We start from the raw sequence: 19,090 nt of genomic DNA, 5'->3' as shown, positions 1-19,090 counted from the left end.
GTATATGATTTTATTTTTGTAGCTAATAATTGCTTACCTGCTGCTGCATAGATTTTTGAACTTTTAAACGGCACAGAAGTTACTAACACATTTTCGTGGTTCTGCATTTTTTGTTATGCACCGTCATCGTTGTGGACTTTTGTTGCATACTCAGGCCAAGCTGCGGCTCGAGATGGAGATGGAGAGGCAGCGGCAGACCCACTCCAAAGAGATTGAGAGTAAAGACGAGGAAGTAGATGAGATTAGGCGGTCCTGCGGTAAGAAGGTAGGTGTTGCTCATTCTCACTCAGTCATTTCTCTGGCTCATAGCCTCTCTTTCCCAGATGAACAGCTATTCAGTCGTGGTCACTGCAGCACTGAGAAACACACACCTAAATTTGAATAGAATTGACTGTATGAAAGCTGGTTTGAATCCTTGAATCTAAAGCTTGAAAGCATACCTCGTCTGCCCTTTCATCACCACCGCTGTAGGCCTTTGAGCAAGGCTTTTAAACCCTCGACTGCTCCCTGAGCACAGCACTGCACTAGCATGTATAATTAAGGTTAACTATGAATAAGATGGGTCAAATGTGGATGAATAATCCCCCCAAAGTCACTTAAAAATGAAAATGATTAGGATTTTCTTCATTGGGTTACATCTTGCAGAAGTGGTCTCTTGCATATTATCAAGTGTTAGAAACGGCAAGCTCGAAACCTGCTGACAAACGTTCTATTTTCATTACTGTACAGATCAGTGGACCTGCTCGGGCGGGCGGTGGGGGGGGGATCCATTTGTCTTGTGATGTGTGAGAGCGGCCATGTCTGACAGAATGGTCGATGGTGTGTTGTGTCTGACTTTGTTTATCACTGATCATCTGTTTGTGCATCTTGACGCTCTGCTTGTGTGTCCTGTAGCTGAAGCAGATGGAGGTACAGCTGGAGGAGGAGTATGAAGACAAGCAGAAAGTGTTGCGTGAGAGAAGAGAGCTGGAGTCCAAACTGCTGAATGCCCAGGACCAGGTACTCCCATGCCTCCGGCTGCGGTCACTGTCACTGCGCTTAAGTGTGTGTGATTTAGTGAGGGTCTCTTCCTCTGATTGGAAAGAAAATGCTTTCGAGTCTCGAGTGGTGCTACGGATCTCTGAAGTATGATACAAAGCTATGTGTAATAACATTGGATATAAAGGAGTGTTTTTTTTCTCACTCAGGTGAGCCAGAGGGATGTGGAGACGGAGAAGAGGTTGAAGAAAGACTTAAAGAGAACAAAAGTCCTTCTGGCTGATGCTCAGATTATGCTGGACCATCTGAAGAGCAACGCCCCCAGCAGGAGGGAGCTCGCCCAGCTCAAAAATCAAGTATGTTGCTGTGCCTCACACATGCATTGAGATGCAACCTATTAGCCATAATATAATACCCACACTTGTGGTGATGATCCGTGGTCATCTCTTTATCATGGCACCTGCTAGTTGGTGGGAAAGCAGCATGTATATTAAAAAAAAAAATGAAATCCTGAATGTTGATATGTTATAATCTGGAATACAGTTAAATGAAAGGACTTTACCGAGTTCAAAAAAGGCAAAATTTCGATGGTGAGATGAATGGGTCCGAGCATCTCCACAACAGCAGCTCAGGTGGGGTGTTTCGTCTGCAGTGGTCAGTATATATCAAAAATGGCCCGAGGAATTAAAAGCAGTGAACCAGCAACAGAGTCACGGGGAGCAAAGACTCAATGATGCATGTGGACAACAAATCCTGGCCCTTGTGGTCCGATCCAACGGACACGCTGCTTTAGATCACATTGCTGCAGACGTCTAATAAAAGGTTTTGGAATATACAGTTCATATTTTTCTTTTTCCATCTACAGACTTGTCTACAAAATAATACAGGTTTTCATAATGCTATGGCTCATCTGTGTACAACAATGGAAATGTGTACATTGAATATGCATACATAATAAGGGACACATTATTAGGCATACATTGCAAACATCCTTCATTTTAGTCCACTAATCTTTGTCCCTGACATCCTTCCTTCTGCTCGTCCTTCCTTCTGCCTCTCACAGCTGGAGGAGTCAGAGTTTACCTGCGCAGCAGCTGTGAAAGCCCGAAAGAGCATGGAGATTGAAATCGAGGACTTGCACATTCAGATGGAGGACGTGGTCAAAACGAAGATTTCGGTGAGTGTTGACTTCTCTTTATCAACGCATGCATGAATTGCGTTTCAATTACTCACATGGGTAACCTTCAACGTCAATCAGCTCTGCATGTTTCACACTGTTTTTGTACGCTGCTCTGTATTTTTAACTTAATCAATACATCATAACACTTTTATAAAAATTGAAATGTACCCACCCTCTCTCAGTTCACCGTTCCGATAAGTGAGGAGTCATTTGCATAAATGTTTCTATATTCTCCCTTTTGAGAGGGGAATAAAATCAGGAATAACAAACAATTATAATTAATTGTGGGCCTGTGCCTATCAAATTTTCCCTCCTCAAAACGCATCAGGGCTTTAGCATTATGATGCACACATCATCAAGCCATGGAAAGACATTAAAATATAAATGCCCTTTGGCATATGTCTGATTTCAACATTGTGCTCTAATGGATAAATAAGCTTTGTTGAAATTTTTTTTCCCCTCCATCTGCTCATTAATGGCTGCCTCATGAGAGTACCGCCTGCATTTTAGACTCATGGACTGAGGATGTTTGTGTCTCTGGGGACGCCACACAGAGTGCCGTGTGCCTGCGTTTCGCTTGTTAATTGCTGCATTTATGGCAAAGGAAGGTCTTGTAAATGTCTGAGATTAGAGATTGCATATTGAGGGCTCGAGTCCCCCACTACACATAGAAGATGAACTCTAAATAGGACATCACCAGTATGCTGCACTGGCTGCACTTTTCCATGCCTAAATGAGCCAATTGATTATCTCCAATTGGTCTCATCCTCCAGCCAGAACCTTGTCCAGATTGGGCTTCATTGCCATTAGATGAGATTCCAGGACTGCCACGGCTTGGCCGGCTAATGACCATTTATCATATTCAATAGCTCATGAATAAATCCTGTCATTCGCCACTAAAGTGTGGGATTTCTTCTATGTTTGCCCCCCAGTTGGAGGAGCAGCTCAGCCGTCTGCAGAGGGAGAAGAATGACCTGCAGTCCCGCATGGAGGAGGACCAGGAGGACATGAACGAGCTGATGAAGAAACACAAGGCTGCAGTTGCCCAGGTTGCTTTACCTATCTGAATGAATTAAAAACGATGTACTTGATTAGACATTTTCTATAAGATTGAGAATTTGAATGAGCTGCTATGAAAGATAGTGTCCCACAAACGGACGTAATCCATTTATTTTTCAGTCTTAAATAATTTAAAGCATCTACATTTAGCATTTTTCAGCAGCACAGTGGCTTTAATAAACACTGCGTGTGCTTTAAGAACCACATGGCTCAATCTGTTAGTCAGTAAACCACATGACAAATTATTTGACTTGGATTTGCTCTGCATAGCAACCATATACATTGAAAGCTATGATATGCACAGATGCTTAACTTATAAAGACGCCTGTATTTTCTTCTGTCTCTGATAAAGAAATATCCTAATTCTGCAACGATATTGTGTGTTAATGTGTGCACTAGTCTGCCAGAGATTTGAGCCAGATCAGTGACCTGCAGGCGCAGCTGGAAGAGGCCACAAAGGAGAAGCAGGAGATCCAAGAAAAGGTACAAGGAAGCATTAAAGGCTGGTTCCGGTGCCTGCCAGAAACCTGCCCGCTGCTTCAACACTTCTCCCTGATTAGGCCTCAGCTTTTCATAGAGACTCTGATTATTGTGAGCAAAAAAAAAAAAAAACCCTTCGCTTTGGTAGCAGGTTTTCTTCTCTAAAATTGCAACGCAATTTACATGTAAATAGTCAGAATCAGCAGATATTTGAGTCAGGGAGAGGAATAGTTCTGCCTCTGAGAACTCATTTTAACAGAAGGGTGATGTACATAAACTCAGCACTACAACTCACTGACCTGGATTTATTCATAAAACATTGTAGTTTTATAAAGTAATATTGCTCAACATGACCAGTCCATTTGATTTCAGTAATTTTTGGTCACAATTTTTTCAATTTCAAAATGATAAATCTCTAAGGTTTATAAATAAGTCAGATAATGTGCTCCCTTTGTTTATTAATTGACTCCCCATCGGATGCGATCACATTGGAAAACCGGACATAAAAACAGAAACCTTGCATGTGTGCCCCATATTATGCGTGATTCATATAATTATTCCGTTCAGCTAAAAAAACCCTGAAGGTTTCATCTTCCTCTCACACATGAAAAGGTCCTCACTGTAGAAGCTCGTCATTGAGGCATGTTTGAAATGTCAAAGTACTATGTTGTAGAAACCAGTGCCCATGTGCCATGTGGTTGAGCCCTATGTGTGACATCCACAGCACCCACATAGATCTGCATGACAAACTGAAGCATATTTGGACTTACATTATGGATTCATTATATATTCAACCTGAAAAAAAAAAAAAAATCAAAAAGGAATTGAGCACACATTCAAAACCTGTAAGTGCAAGTAAACGTGAAATTAAAGTAGAGATATCCCAGATCATGTTCAGTGTACAGTGAAAACTTACACCGATTCAGATCTTGTTCTGTCTTGCTCTTACAGTTAATCTGATGTTTCATTATCATGCAATATTGGCTCCAAATGATAATGAACTTATAACACACGAGCAAAAAAAACCCACCAGAGTTATTAGTCACAGGCACGGTGCAAATTGCTTGGGGAGATTTTCCCTTCCTCTCATATATGCATCCTTCCTACATCTAAATAATTTTTATCGCAGGGGGTGACAGAATCTACCACTGCCCCACAGTGAACAAAACTACTTCACCAGCAGACAAAACACATAAAATAAATGTGTTCTGAAATATAAATGAAGCAGGACTGTAAACATCAATATATCTACAGTGAAACTCCAAGCCAGCCCTCTCACGGTGCCAATGCTTTTTCTCACATCAAGTAGACATTTTTTGATTAAATACAAACTTTCTAATGTCTTAGGGGAAATAAGTTCCAGTTCTTCCGTCAGTTTGAGACTTTTTCATTGAAAGACTTGTCTTTACTTACAGTCTGCAGCCACCAGACCTGTGACTTCAGTTTTTCCATAATATCTTAAATACAAAGTTTAGATTTAGGATTTTTTTTTTAACTTCATCATGCAGTTTATAGTATTAATTTGCCCTTAATTCTTAGCTCTTATAGGCTGCTGTATGAAATTACTTTGAGCTCAATTTATCAAATTTATACTGTGTTTTTACACGTTAGATGTGACTAATAATAACTTTTATAAACAACTAATGACTGAAGTTATGCATGCAAATAAGGCAATGGCTGACTGTTTTAGTTAATTGTTTCTGCATTCATAAAGCTAACAATGTGCGACAAACTCTTTGCAATCTGACCAAGATACAACACCAGCCTAATATACTACTTGCAATTATTAAATAATTAGTCATCTGAATTCGGGCGTGCTCTTTTTTTTATGTTTGGTGTTTAATTCTGTAAACATCCAGGTTAGAAATTACTGTTTCCTCAACAAAATGCAGCATGCTGCATTCAGTGACCCCCTGATTTTATTTTTCCAAGTACTTCAACCATTTTTACACACATTTTTCACATTGTATTATATTTGTTTGCGTTCAAACTGCATTAAATTTGCAATCTATTGTCATTGTGAGTATAGAAACGCGCTGACTTTAGCATATAGCTCAAAGCACTCGGCTGTGTCCAAACACAAACATCATAGGGCCGCCTCTAGTGTGGCTGCAGACTGTCATTCTTGTTTTCGTACTGCACATTGCACAAATGGCTCACAGCTCACTAACAGCTTTTGTATTCGCATTATGCAACTGTCACAAACCTGGAGCTACAGTGTCCTTGTCTGATTCAGTCTGTTGTGAGCTGACTGGTTTAATTACTGTACTGTGCTCGAGATGTCAGCTGATCACTGTGGTTGAAGATTCCTGTGGTAAAAAGGTTAATGCATCAGATATAGGACCATACTGATAATTGTGCTTTTTTCTAATGCAACGGTGTTGACTCAGTTGAAGACCTATCATGTGTGTCACATATTAATCCATGAAGGTAAACAATGCATATCATTTTCTGATGCAAATTGTTTTTGTAAAATCATATTGGCCAGGTTTTCCATTTGCATCAAACAATCTCCAGGTCAGAGTGATTGAACTTGTATTTTTATGGATTTACAGTGTGTTGTAACAGCACCAAAAAAATGCTCTTTTCCCCTCATGGTAACCCTTCTTTCTATTATATTAAGATATACGTGTGCCAAAGCTTTGGGCCACACAAGGCCCACCCATCAGAATATTTTTGGCTACACTAGAGACACGCAGCAGGCTCTGAGGCATTGTTAAAATCTGCCAGAGTAGGCAGTGATAGCTATCTAAAGCGTCTGACCTTGAAGTGGTTATCTCATTCCCAGTCGGAGGGAAATCTGGCTTCTTTAGTAATATCAAAGGAGAACTCCAAATCCTCCTTGTCTCAGATGCAAAGTCCCTCATTAGGTGCCACGCTGCCTTTTGGGCCAGTTTTGTTGTGACGTGCCTTTCTTCCTTTTATCAGTCATGAGAAAACGATTCAGATGGAACAAACGTGCTTTGCATGAAGTGGAGCCTTTTCTCAAAGCCTGTGAAATTACTGTGACTCGTTGTTACTCAGCCTGAACCACAAGCTCTTCTTTTGACCATTTGTGGTAGATTGGAGGTCTTATCAGGAGCTCATTATTCAGACTGGATGCACAATATTTATATTTACCAAGATGGATTAAATTTACTCAAATCAGGTGAAAAAGTGTACATTAATTGAGTTTTAATGCATACACACAACCTCAGCACTTCAGTGGAAGTTTATGTGCCTCGCTTTAGAGAGGGAGCAGAAAGCAGAGGTCAAGCGGAAGGTGTGCATCAAGCATTGCTCCTGGGGGAGTGATTATATATGTGTGTTTACGGCCATGTACGTGTCTGCTCCCTCCTTCTAGCTGCATTCCCTGCAGAGCCAACTGGAGTTCCAGGAGCAGTCCATGGTGGAGAAGTCTCTTGTGAGCCGTCAGGAGGCCAAGATCCGCGAGCTGGAGACCAAGCTGGAGTACGAGCGGACGCAGATCAAGCGCATGGAGGTGGGATGATTTGGCTACTAGACCTGACATTTTCCTTTTATGAAGGAAGAGAAATAACATAAAGCAATGGTATAGCATCTTTTACATCAATCATTTTTTTCTGTTTTAAAAGATTAAACATTATTGATAAGGCTCTTTCCCCACCTTTTAAAGCTTGTCAGGGTCCAGCAATTTGATGCTGGAGTTCGTAATGGTTCACATTCACAGCTATTTTTGCTGCCCCCATCCAAACATTACACGAACTGGCCAAGTGTCATTTTTGTATGACGACTTGAGCATGGAGCATCGGCCGGTGGTGCCCCAAGCAATTTGTGCATATGATTAAACAATGGGAACGCTTTCTTTACAATTGCTTTCAATCTTATGCAGTGCAATGCACACTTAATGTTTTACTTTGATATTGCGCTCTTCCCAAGAGCGATTGAATCCCCTTTAAGTGAGGTGTTTTCGGACCAAAGCATATATATTTCTGTTCTAATGAATGGTAGCATAGTAGATTATTGTTCATGAAGTTATTAGACTGAATGTCACTGAGTGATCTCAACAGTTTTGGCGGCAGTTGATGCCATTTTATTCAGCGTTTGACTATATGTGATAAGCTCCTGCAACAACCCCCACTCAGTGGCCGTGGGAGCTGTTTTAAGTCAAACTCCTTTCGCTGTTGCTTCACACCACATGTGACAGAAGACCCACTGAGATTGCCACTTAAGATATGTATCGTTGTGGTGTTTGTATTCATATCCACCCTGCTCCACCAAAACTTAAAACGACCTTAAACAGAAGCTGTGTAAACACCCCAAATTTTCAGTCAGACTAATGATAAATGAAATGAATGAAAGAGGTTATTTTGCCTGAAAATTATGACCTCAGTATGAACATGTGCACTCATTCACATGGTCTGCTTCTCAGAGCCTGGTGGGCCGCCTCAAGGAGAATCTTGAAAAGATGACAGAGGAGAGAAACCAACGCGGTGCTGCAGAAAACAGGGAGAAGGACCAGAACAAACGCATGCAGAGACAGATAAGAGACATGAAAGAAGAAACGGCAGAGCTGTCCAAAAAGGAGTCTGAGGCAAGCCGCAAGAAGCATGAGCTGGTAAGGCCTTTAGGTGCTGGGTGACCTGATAGGATTCACTGGCGTTCACAGCAGAGGAACTCACGCCGCTACTTATGTGCTCAAAATTATTCACCAGGAAATGGACATCGAGAGCTTAGAGGCGGCAAATCAGAGCTTACAAGTGGACCTCAAGCTGGCCTTCAAGAGGATAGGCGACCTGCAGGCTGCCATCGAGGACGAGATGGAGAGTGACGACAATGATGACTTAGTCAACAGGTACAGCACAGCTTTAATATCTCTTCTGGAAGATCCAATAGCCTGCGCTTTAGTACATCTTTAATGTGTTCTCGGTACAGCATTGTAGCTACAGGCCTTGATTATCACAACGTGTTCTTTTTGTAAGTAGCAAGAAAGTTACCCAACGAAAAGTGACACTTTTTTTTTTAGCTACCTGTCAATCACAACCTGGATTTTTTTTTTTTTTCGCCCCACACATCTTCCTACATCAATTTCAGTCTTTCTTCTTTTGTACTTCGTGAGTGTCACTTCATGCCGTCTGTTCCCCAAATACTCCTCAAACGGTTTAATTTGGCTCGATGCTTCTGATCTTTGTGCTTCTCTGGTGATGTTCTCTGTTTGGTTACTCCTTTCCTCTTTGGATTGGGGTTGAGGGTTATGCTAGCACTGAGCCCACGGAGGTAAACAATGACTCCTCTAATAGAGACCGTTTAAAGGAAGGAATTACACACGACTCGCTCTGTTTGAGGAATTGATTTGCAGTCTCTTCTTTATAGCACAATGAATGGTTGTTTTATATTCAAGTGTGAAATGGTTATTTGCTATTATGTCACCCTGGCCTCTTTTTGCACTGTTATTTGTGTATCTCACCTTCTCTGTTTCTCCTTTTTTCCCTGTTCCCCCCCTTTTTGGTGTCTTCCACACTTCTCGCAGTTTGCAAGACATGGTGACAAAATATCAGAAAAGAAAGAACAAAACGTGAGAATGGAAAAAAAATGCATCCTTTGTTTCTGTCATTATTGTTTTTTTTCTTCACCCATCTCAACCACACGAGAGAATAATGCAGTATTCTTTATCCCTCTCCTGTTTGTGTTCACAAAAACACTGAGGAGAAACAATTTTAAATAGAAAGGAAAGCAGTGTCTGTGTTATACATCTCTGATAAAAGCTGTGCTTTAAGGATGGCCCCAGTGTTTCATTTTGTTTCATTTTATTTCGTGCCAAGTCCCTGGAAGTGTCTGTACACAGTCGGCCTCATTGGAGATTTCGGGGCTTGTTTTGCTTCCTTTAGAGGAACACAAGTTGTTGTTTTTTTTTTTTTTTTTTTTTGAAAAACGATGCCACGTGGGAAATTTTGCAAGAGTGTTAGATGTGAGATAAGCTACAGTGAAAAACAGACCATAATTGGGAGTGTCACAGAAAAACTGCAAAATATAACAAACATGGTAAATACTGCATTATTGTCCTTACATTTTGTCATTCAAAAAACAAGCTACATTTGAAGCATCATCATGTACATTTGTTTGTTTGGATCAAGGGATTAAGCTGCTGCACTGAATTGTTTTTAGTGTTGTTGTTTTTTTTTCTGCAGCCAAAACACATACAAGTCTCACGGAGTCAGTATACTGGAAATACATCAATTGTCTCTGAGCAGTTTAAAACGAGTGAAAGCCGATGATGGAGTTTGGCAAAGAATTTAACACAATTTGCATATACAGTAAATATTTGCCTTATGCAATTGGATAGTACGATCAGTTGTGTAGCAACAGGATGGGAGTAACTTACTGCAGCAGCTATATGGAAGTGATGCTTGTGTATGTGTAATGGCGAGTTCACTGTCACTGCATGCCCGTGGCTGCAGCCTGCACAGTGCACTGCCCCAAATGTCTTGACTCACAGCGCAGCACTCGATTTCTAAGCATGCAATCGCTCAGTTAATCCATTCTCATTTCATAGTGCCGTGAAACATTTCACTCAAAGTATGAAAGTTCACCTTGTCCTGCTTTTAAAATGTGCAGCCATCATTTGTGAATGTTAAGTGTGTGCTTTCGACTGGCTGGATCCCATTCTCTTTCGGTTTTCATACAATGAAGGGATTTTTTTTGTGACACATTAAATAATTTAAACCTTCATCAGAGCGTATGAAAGAAACTAAGTCTTCGGTCTGGAGCAAATACACCCGTCCATAGTATTCCGCTTTAACCTTTGATTGCTTTTACAAAAAGACGTGCCATCATGCTGCTTATCATGCTGCTTTGTATGATCAGGTTTTCATCAGACAACGCGTGTGTGTCAGCGCTCTCCCTTTCTTTTTGTGCATCTCCAGGAAAAGAGCAACGATTTGCTATGTTTTCTTAATTGCATTTTCCCTCCTTTGACATCGCTGCATTAGCAGCATGGATGAACAGTAATGGAGGAGGTGATTCTTCTTCTAATTATGAAGTGAAATTTCCAGAGGATTCACATCACTATTCAATAAGTTCAATAGTCAGTGCTCCAAAACAGAAGTTACCACAGCAGGATTATTATGATCGTATGTGGAGGTGGTGTAAGTTGAATTAATGTTTTTCGACCTGGGTTCACCTCACACAATACCTCCTAACATATGTAATTGCTTGACTGACTAAATAGAAAAGGTACATTTTATCACCCCCAGCACAAGGTGATAATTATCATTGAGTATTAGGTTAATTACTTCAGAGACCGTGTAGTGCACACTGTTTTACATAATTAGCCCATGTTAAGTAGATATCGTACAGATATAGTGCTATAGTTCGATTACAATTGTGCTAAACTGATAGAACGAAGCCATACGAGATTTGATGCTGAGTGTAAGCATTTGTGACAAAGATTTACAACCAGTGCAGGCCAATTGTCAGAACCGATTAATGTTCACTTCTAAAGTCCTGGGGCTTGTTTGTATCTACGAGCCTCAGGACTGGTTAGCTAGTAGCGTGGGGCCAAGGACAAATCGTTTGTGACACCATTTGCACAGCACTCAATTGCAAGCCACCTTTTATTTCGCGCCCTTGTGTGTGTTAGAGAGATTGGGGTAGAGGGAAATGATTTTGCTGTGGGCCGGTTTCAGTATTTTGTTGTGTAATTTATCATGTTAAAAAGTCAGAGAATCACAGAGCTGACAAATGGGCAACACATGTAATCACTTGCTGGTGATAATGAACCTATTATCTTCTCTTTTTTGGAGGTTGGTGGGCTTTCGTCTGCTGCGTTTAGCATGCGGAGGGGAGGAGAGAGAACGAGTGGCAAAAATAAAAAGATGACTCATATATATATATATATATATATATATATATCCTCATATATAGTTGGGCTCACAATTTTTGCTTGTTGCTTCATGAAGAATCTCGCAAAGTCCAAATTTAACAAGAATGTTAATTTTTATAAACCCTAAGCCAACCCTAATATTCATATCCTATAGCAGCTGACATGACTTTACACAAGTGCTCACATTACCATAACTCCTAGACTGTTTATGATATCTAAAAGTTTTTCCAGACTTTTCCAGAAAACATAGGAATAGAGGTTTGTGTTCATATACTAATAATGATGGTGGCCACACACTTGTGACATTAGCCTCTCAGCACTTTCAGAAATGGTGATATTGAATGAGGTGAACTTAGAAAAAGGAGCAGAAGTACTCTCTCCTGCAAATCTTTAAACAATTCTACATACAAAAAATATAAACTAATTTAATAATGGTCACAAATGTAATATTTCTTGCCTTCTTGTAGCTTTTAGATAAACCGCCCCACCCTAAAACAACAACAAAAACAAAACAAAGTGAGGAGTGAAAACACTTTGTTCTCTGGGGGGATAAAAAAGACTGACCGTGAGACACATGTCGCTTGGTGACAGAGGAGAGAGCGCCACTGTTCAGTGGGAAACTCGCATAAATGCACATATGGTATGTGGACGAATGATGGAGCTCGGCAGTCTGGCTGTCATCGAATACCTCTTGGAATATTGCGTTTGCACCTTGTAAGCATTTTACAACATGTTCACAGGCTCAAATAGATAAGCTTGTCCACAAAGAAAGATCTGTTAGCAGCATCGCTGTTTCTCATTTTTAATGATAGTCAGCTGCCTGTAGACACCGAGTGAAATATGTCGACAATTCAGTGATATACAAGGCAACTACTCTGGATTGATGACCCATGCCTCTCTGGAAGTTACTGTAGTCAAACTATAAATTATATCAAAGTCGACCATTAATCAAGATGAGCTGGAAATTGCAGCTGCTCCACATCCACCCTGTCATCTGTGTTTTTTAATATACAATATGTTGTCTTCAAAACCAAGAACTCTGTCATGGAGGATGTAATTTTAACTGACAGACCTTCCCACAGCAACATATGTCAAACATAGTTTAGGCCTTCAGAACATATGGGGCTCTGCTCAATTTCAAAACTGTCCGCATCCAACGTGAAAATTTATTTTTACACATCCAGCCGCCAAGGAGGGCTGTATATCTGGCACCGAGGTCGGAGGCAGCGTGTCCTCCAGCGAAAGATGATAGTTTTTCTCTAATGCATTTTGACCATGATGACATTATTGACTTAAAGGGGGTGCCAATCCACTCTTCTATCTCTGTCACGATAACCTTCTATAGGACAACAGGCTGCATATTCAGAATATTCTCTATATATTTGAAACAAATGAATGAGGGCTGACCTTATCCAAGTGGGATCTGATGTGCTTTTTCATCAGGTTCTGCAGGTCTCTGTATATTGATTGTTGTGTCAAGCGTATGGCCACAGGGGCTGTCTCATGGCTCGACTCCAATAACAATCACCAGGGGCAGGTGACATGCCACACAGATGCTCACAACTTCAAGCCAGCCAAACAAGTTAATTACACCTCCAAGAGCCTCATCTGCATATTGTGTTTTCACTTGCATTCACTGTGCATTTGTCGGCTTCGCAGTCAACATGAGTTGAAATGAATGTTGTACAAATGTTGCTGCAGCCTGTCTGATTTGCCTTGCGTCTTACCAACCTCTTTTGTTAAAAAAGAATTATAACAACTGTAAAACTAACAATAACCCTCTGATATGTGAACACTAACCATCATTTTACTGGGTAATTCCTGCAATGTGACACTGCATAAAATACTCTCATAACAAGTCATTTAGTATAATTTCTTGTCTGAAAATCTGCCTGAATTGGTTCTGAATTGGCATACAAAGTAGATTCAAGCAGTTTATTTTTATAGTGAGCATCTGCGAGTGAGGATTTAGGAAAACTGTTAAGATGAATGACGTTTCTTCACAGTGGGGACGACACAGAAACAGACTCGGAGGTCGAGGATCGCGTGGATGGAGTAAAGTCGTGGCTCTCGAAGAACAAAGGCTCCACCAAGACCCTGTCAGACGAGGGAAGTCTGAAGAGCACCAGGTAAACGCTTTTATTTGTTTTGCATCATGTCAGATGACCACGTACATCCCTGTGGTGATGGGGTGATAAAAACTGCCCTCATTGCCAGACTTAAAAAGGCTCACAACTACCTGGGGCAGTTTGCAACAGAAGGATGGGTATTTCATGTGATTAGGTGTCATCTCTCTCCCCCGGTAATCAGTCTAATGACAGGAGGCGGAATGGTGAAGCGGCTGCTGTCAAATTTATTGAGGTGGCCCGTGGCCAGTTGGCATGCCTGCTAAATGACGTCTCTACCACAGTTAGATAGATCTTCTCACTGGTTGATTGCCCCGACTTTCAACAGTGTACATACTGTGCATAACGGCTATACAGCCAGAGGTACTGTAAATGGCTCTCAACTTGCCCCAAGGACAAAATGAGACACAGATTTATCTTGTAACAATTTGATGTCACAAAGTGTCAACGAACCTGTTTGCAAATGCCTGTCACTGTGCATCAGCGATGAATGTTTTTATGAAGTTGAAAACTCGAATCTATATTTTAATTCCTGTATCCTGTTGGCTGTCTGTGGTGTCCGTTTTATGATGTACCCTTTTTAGATATGCGGCAAATGCAGATGCCAAGGAAGTGAAAGACGGTAAGGAGAAGATGAGTGACAACGGTAAAGAGCCGAAAGAGGTAGACCAGAACAGATCGGTGTCTGTCATGAGTTCACTCAGCTACCGCAAACGCTCCAACCTGAAGGACTCGATAGGGGGCACGGGTGATGAGAGCTCCCTGTTCAGCACTCTGAAAGAGCAGTCTGACACACCAGACCATGCCTCCATTCGCAAAGCCAAGTCAAAGTCTGGAGAGCACCCCGACGATAGGAAGAAGAGTCGGTCACTGGAGGATTTGGACGACAAAGGCTCCGTCATCTCCCTGGCCTATTCTGAAGCCACCAGCAGAGCCAGGAAGGGCCTGGAGTCCCGCTGGACCTCCCGCAGTAGCCCAGAATTTGACAAAGAATCCATGGTGTCCTCTGTGGCGCCCAGCAGGATGTCCACCCGAAAGGGCCTGCTGGACATGGATGATGACAACAAGTCGACTATCAGCAGCGTGAGCCGCACCAGCCCCCGATCACTGCACCGCAGTGCATCCTGGAAAGACGAGAAGCGCAGCAGCAGTCGCTTGTCCCTGGCACGCAGCTGTGGTCTTAGTGAATTCGGCCTGCAAATGGATGACGATGAGGATGATAACGATGGCCGCAGTGTGGCTTTTAGTGAAGGGGGGCTCTCATCTTACAGCCCCCGCTCGCTCAGTCGCAGCCTCTCCACCCCGGCTCAGCCGCGCTCCTCGGACAGCGCCCTGCCAGACTTATCTGACATTAAGACGGTCACCCACCGAAACTACCTGGACCCGGACTTGGAGGCTGCAATTAATGAGGTCCTGAGCTTCAAACCCATCAAGTTCAAGCGCAGCAAGCTTGACGAGTCGAGTGGTGAGGAGGAGGATGAGAAGAAGGGGCAAGGGAGCGAGGACAGTAAGAAGAAGGGAGAAGACGAAGGGCTGGGCTGCAGCAGCACATCGAGCCTGTTCCGCTCTTCATCGAGCTCCGCTCTGAATCGGCCTTCCAGCACCCTGAGTACCAGCAGCTCTCGCAGCCGCAAAGATAAAAAGACTAAAGTCTCATCGTCTGATTCATCCTCCTCCTCCTCCACTTCCTCCTCCTCCTCCTCCTCTTCCTCATCCTCAGATGATCGCCGCAGCAGAAAGAGCTCAAGAGGGAAAAAGGCCAAGAAGTCCAAGAAGAGGTCTAAGAAAAAGCTGAGCGAGTCAGAGGATTCCTCTTCCTCCTCTTCCTCCTCCTCCTCGTCCGGTTCCACCATCTCCTACCGCAGCTCCAGTAGCGTGAAAAAAGGCCCAAGGCAGCCGTCTGGTGATGAGAAGGAGCATGGGAAGTCTGGCAATAAGAAAACCAAAAAGAAGCAGAAAAAGGTGGACAACGTGGTGATGAAGTACCTCTACAGGCCTGACAGTGACTGATAGCAGCAGATGAAGGTGATGATCGGCGTGATTTAACCCCGAAGCCTGGACTAAACAAAACTAACATTGTTTACTGCCTGTACGTGTTTTGTATTCAGTCTGACTCCGATTAATATGTGTGGCTCACTAATCTAGACTAGACATGCCTCAGCTAATTATTTGTTCAGATTTGACAAAGTCACATTGATCAGTTGGAGCAGGCCGCAGTCATTACCTTTGCTCGGACCGACATTTGTCTTCATTTAAAAATATCACCGGTCATTTGCATCACCCCGAAGTGATACGTCTATTTGGTATTAGAGGCACATTTCAGTCACTTCACTTTTATTTCCAAATGCCAATATAGACAGCGGCAGGTACTGTTCCTGCTCAGGAGCTGTGGAGTAATTCATTGTGGCTATTCATCAGCGATGACTTTTCTCTTTTTGCTCTTATGTGGGTTTTTATTTCCCCCACCACAAATGATGCCCGGATTTAGTTATAAAGGAGTCTGACGTCTCCATTTCTGTTTCGTAAAGATGGATTGCATCTCTGGAAATGTGAGCCTGTCTCCTAATGTTGTGTGTGATGCTGTCAGAAGTGCTAAGAGAAGAGGAGTCTGGCTGCGAATGTTCCTGTAGAACAAACAGATGCTGGCAATGAGGCAAGAAAGAAAAAAATTACACTGATTTTTCTCAAGAGCCGAGGTGTGACATGTCTGTGAATAATATTTGATGTGAACACTTTGCATCGTATTTTATGATGCTAAAATTAGCCCCAGGCTTCAAAAGCTGTCTATTTTTAAGAGTCATCCCACTTGTTTTCCGAGTGCCTCCTATTCGCGTGTCATTTTAAAAATGCACGGCAGTGGCTCAGTGGGTAGGACGATTGTCCTTGAGTATGAATGCGCCTTTCAATTTGAACACTGGCTCTCGCAGAATTAAGGCAGGGTTAGCAGGCTGAATATAGATCAGAAGTCCTCCTGTCAACACAACAGATTTTTATTTATTTTTTTCTTAAACCATCTTAAAAATCAATTTTGGATCTGTGTTCAAAATTTCAGTACTAACGCCAAATCCTGACTCAAAAAATGACAACACTTTGTTCGAAGAAAATGCACCTTTTATTATATATAAACATGCTTTTAAATTATTAGGATGTTTCAAATCATATTCATCGCACTGATTATATTTTCAAGACATGATGCGACTCAGAGAGCTAAGGTTTCCCGGGCTTAATATGGGAGATGGCGATGAGTGTAGGGGCAGTCATTTCATCATTTCTGACAAGAAATCATTATAAACAAGGAATAAGTGGGTTTTTAGGCATAAATAAGCCACTGTTTTCAGCATATTCCTTTTCTGGATCATTTAAATTGAACAGTATTTTGATGTTTGTATTTTATATGTGCTGATGTACTATGACTAAAAACCATTCATGCATTCATTTTAAGCAAATATACATTTCTATTAAAACACACTTTTTGAGAACTGTCAAATAAGAAGAAATCAGATAAATGTAGTTAATAGAAATTTGTGGATTTTAAGTGTCAATAATTAACCTGAACAATGGCAGGAGGAATGGATGACATGAATGGAATATTTAATGGTTACAAAAGGTTTCAGGTTCCACATTTTATGTAGTTTAAAATCAGATGAAGCTCCTTTTGTGCAATTGAGTTTTGTAATTCTGACACAGGGTTTGAGCTGTGACCTGTGCCTTCACAAGAGTCTTAGTTTTCACTTCCCCCAGTTTTCTGCTCAATATTAATGTATATATGAAGTATTTGTACATGCTTTTGCTACTCGTTCTTGTATTATTTGTTTTATACTGATCCTTATCATATTCCTTGATCACAGTGTTCAGGTAAAACATTCTTATTCGATTGCTAACTTATCATTGATGTGAGTTAGTGTAAGATGTATAAACTGCTCAAGTCTCCCACATACGTGGGGAAACTGAGTGACACGGCCAGGTTGTTTCTAAGAACAAAAGCTGTACAGTGAATTAAGTTGTCATTAAAGCAATGCAGAAAGTGATTATGGGTTACCATGACAACATTCTAAGAAAGCTCCAGTTTTAGATGACCTTTTAAAAAGTCTGACAGAAACATGGTATGAAAAAAAGGCGCAGTATTTTAAGCTGTGCTGAAAAGTTACTGAGTTCATCAGTGCTGAATTAATCCCTTTTGCATCCAACTGCATGAACTGCTGATTATGGTCTACAATTTGTTAGCTGCTGTCACCATGGTGCTACTCTGTGCACGAACGGTGCAATTATGAGAATGACATAATTTCTTTAACATTTTTAGCAGGTTCATTCTGGTGAGTCTTGTTCAAGTAACAACATGCAGGAAGATATTTACCTAAACCTGTTCTTATATACCTGCGGTCAGCAACAAGCCGGCCTAGAGAAGCAAGCAACACACACATGAACAGATGATGACCCTTTTGAAATCCTATTGTTTTATTGTTTTGTTTTGTTTTATTAGTTTTTTTTGTATTTATATGAAAATGGTGCTAGTTAGAATTGTTCCACATTAATAAGAGAACGGGAGTTTGGAGGCTTGTGGGTAGATATAGGTTTATAATGTTTGAGGTGTTTTCTCCTTCCAGAGGGCAGCAGAGAGATGAAGTGATTTTCAGGGTGGGAGACACGGTTTTAAAATACAGCCGGCCTTGTGTTGTACTCGTATCTCTGAGGGGAGGGAGTAGTCTGTTCTCGTCCTCCCCTCACCACCTGCTGCAAGGTCTTTTTCTGTAAAATGTATTTTTTTATGAAAAAAATATTGCATCAACTACAATTTTAGTTCGTATAGGAAAATGTTTCTGAAATGTTTATGTTTGAGTGTAAATATGGTGTGTGGTCTTATTTGATTTGGTGGGGCAGGATAAAAGGCGACATTTTGATCCTCAAGGTTGCAGGTTGCTACCACATACAAACTAAAACCCAAGCTTAAGAAACCACAATATGCATGTATGCGATGCACACTTGGCGTAGACATTCATCTGTAACCGTTAACCTTTTGTTGTAGAAGTCTGTATAAGTGGCCCGGTAATGATATAATGGTGTGTTTGTGTGTATTTGTTGACCGCTACAGCCCTCCTGTGCAGCGGAGACACCCGAGTCTTGGCAGATCTGATGAAGAGGAGGAGGTGGACGGAGATTCCAGCCGGCAGCCGCTGAGGCAGAGCAACAGCGAAGCTTTATTAACAGAGAGCTCGTCGTAACCCACAGCCCGGCAACCTTGTTCTCGTGGTGGCACCAATCACACAGGAGGGACACACACAACCACACACACACACACACACACACACACACACACACACACACACACACACACACACACACACACACACACACACACACACACACACACACACACACACACGCACACCTCTCTCTCTCCAGAAATTTATTACAACTTTCCAGCCAACA

General features: G+C 41.7%; 1 protein-coding gene across 1 annotated transcript in view; it reads left to right on the top strand.

The window, feature by feature from the left end:
• LOC308121434 (unconventional myosin-XVIIIa-like) overlaps nucleotides 1-18,887 on the top strand; it is a gene marked incomplete at its 5' end in the record, with an annotated part of 65,907 nt that extends 47,020 nt beyond the window's left edge. The window contains 13 exons of the mRNA XM_080482665.1: nucleotides 155-265; nucleotides 895-999; nucleotides 1,188-1,334; nucleotides 2,042-2,155; nucleotides 3,091-3,207; nucleotides 3,617-3,700; nucleotides 7,041-7,178; nucleotides 8,088-8,273; nucleotides 8,371-8,510; nucleotides 9,186-9,230; nucleotides 13,544-13,666; nucleotides 14,248-15,688; nucleotides 18,753-18,887. Coding sequence (XP_080338791.1) covers nucleotides 155-265; nucleotides 895-999; nucleotides 1,188-1,334; nucleotides 2,042-2,155; nucleotides 3,091-3,207; nucleotides 3,617-3,700; nucleotides 7,041-7,178; nucleotides 8,088-8,273; nucleotides 8,371-8,510; nucleotides 9,186-9,230; nucleotides 13,544-13,666; nucleotides 14,248-15,673 — 2,736 coding nt within the window. The 3' untranslated portion in view covers nucleotides 15,674-15,688; nucleotides 18,753-18,887. The remainder of the gene's footprint in view (nucleotides 1-154; nucleotides 266-894; nucleotides 1,000-1,187; nucleotides 1,335-2,041; nucleotides 2,156-3,090; nucleotides 3,208-3,616; nucleotides 3,701-7,040; nucleotides 7,179-8,087; nucleotides 8,274-8,370; nucleotides 8,511-9,185; nucleotides 9,231-13,543; nucleotides 13,667-14,247; nucleotides 15,689-18,752) is intronic.
• Nucleotides 18,888-19,090: the final 203 nt, after the last annotated feature.

This window comes from Lipophrys pholis (assembly GCF_963383615.2).
Source record: "Lipophrys pholis genome assembly, chromosome: 16".
NCBI classification, from domain to species: Eukaryota; Metazoa; Chordata; class Actinopteri; order Blenniiformes; family Blenniidae; genus Lipophrys; species Lipophrys pholis.
This window is presented reverse-complemented; position numbering and strand designations above follow the sequence as displayed.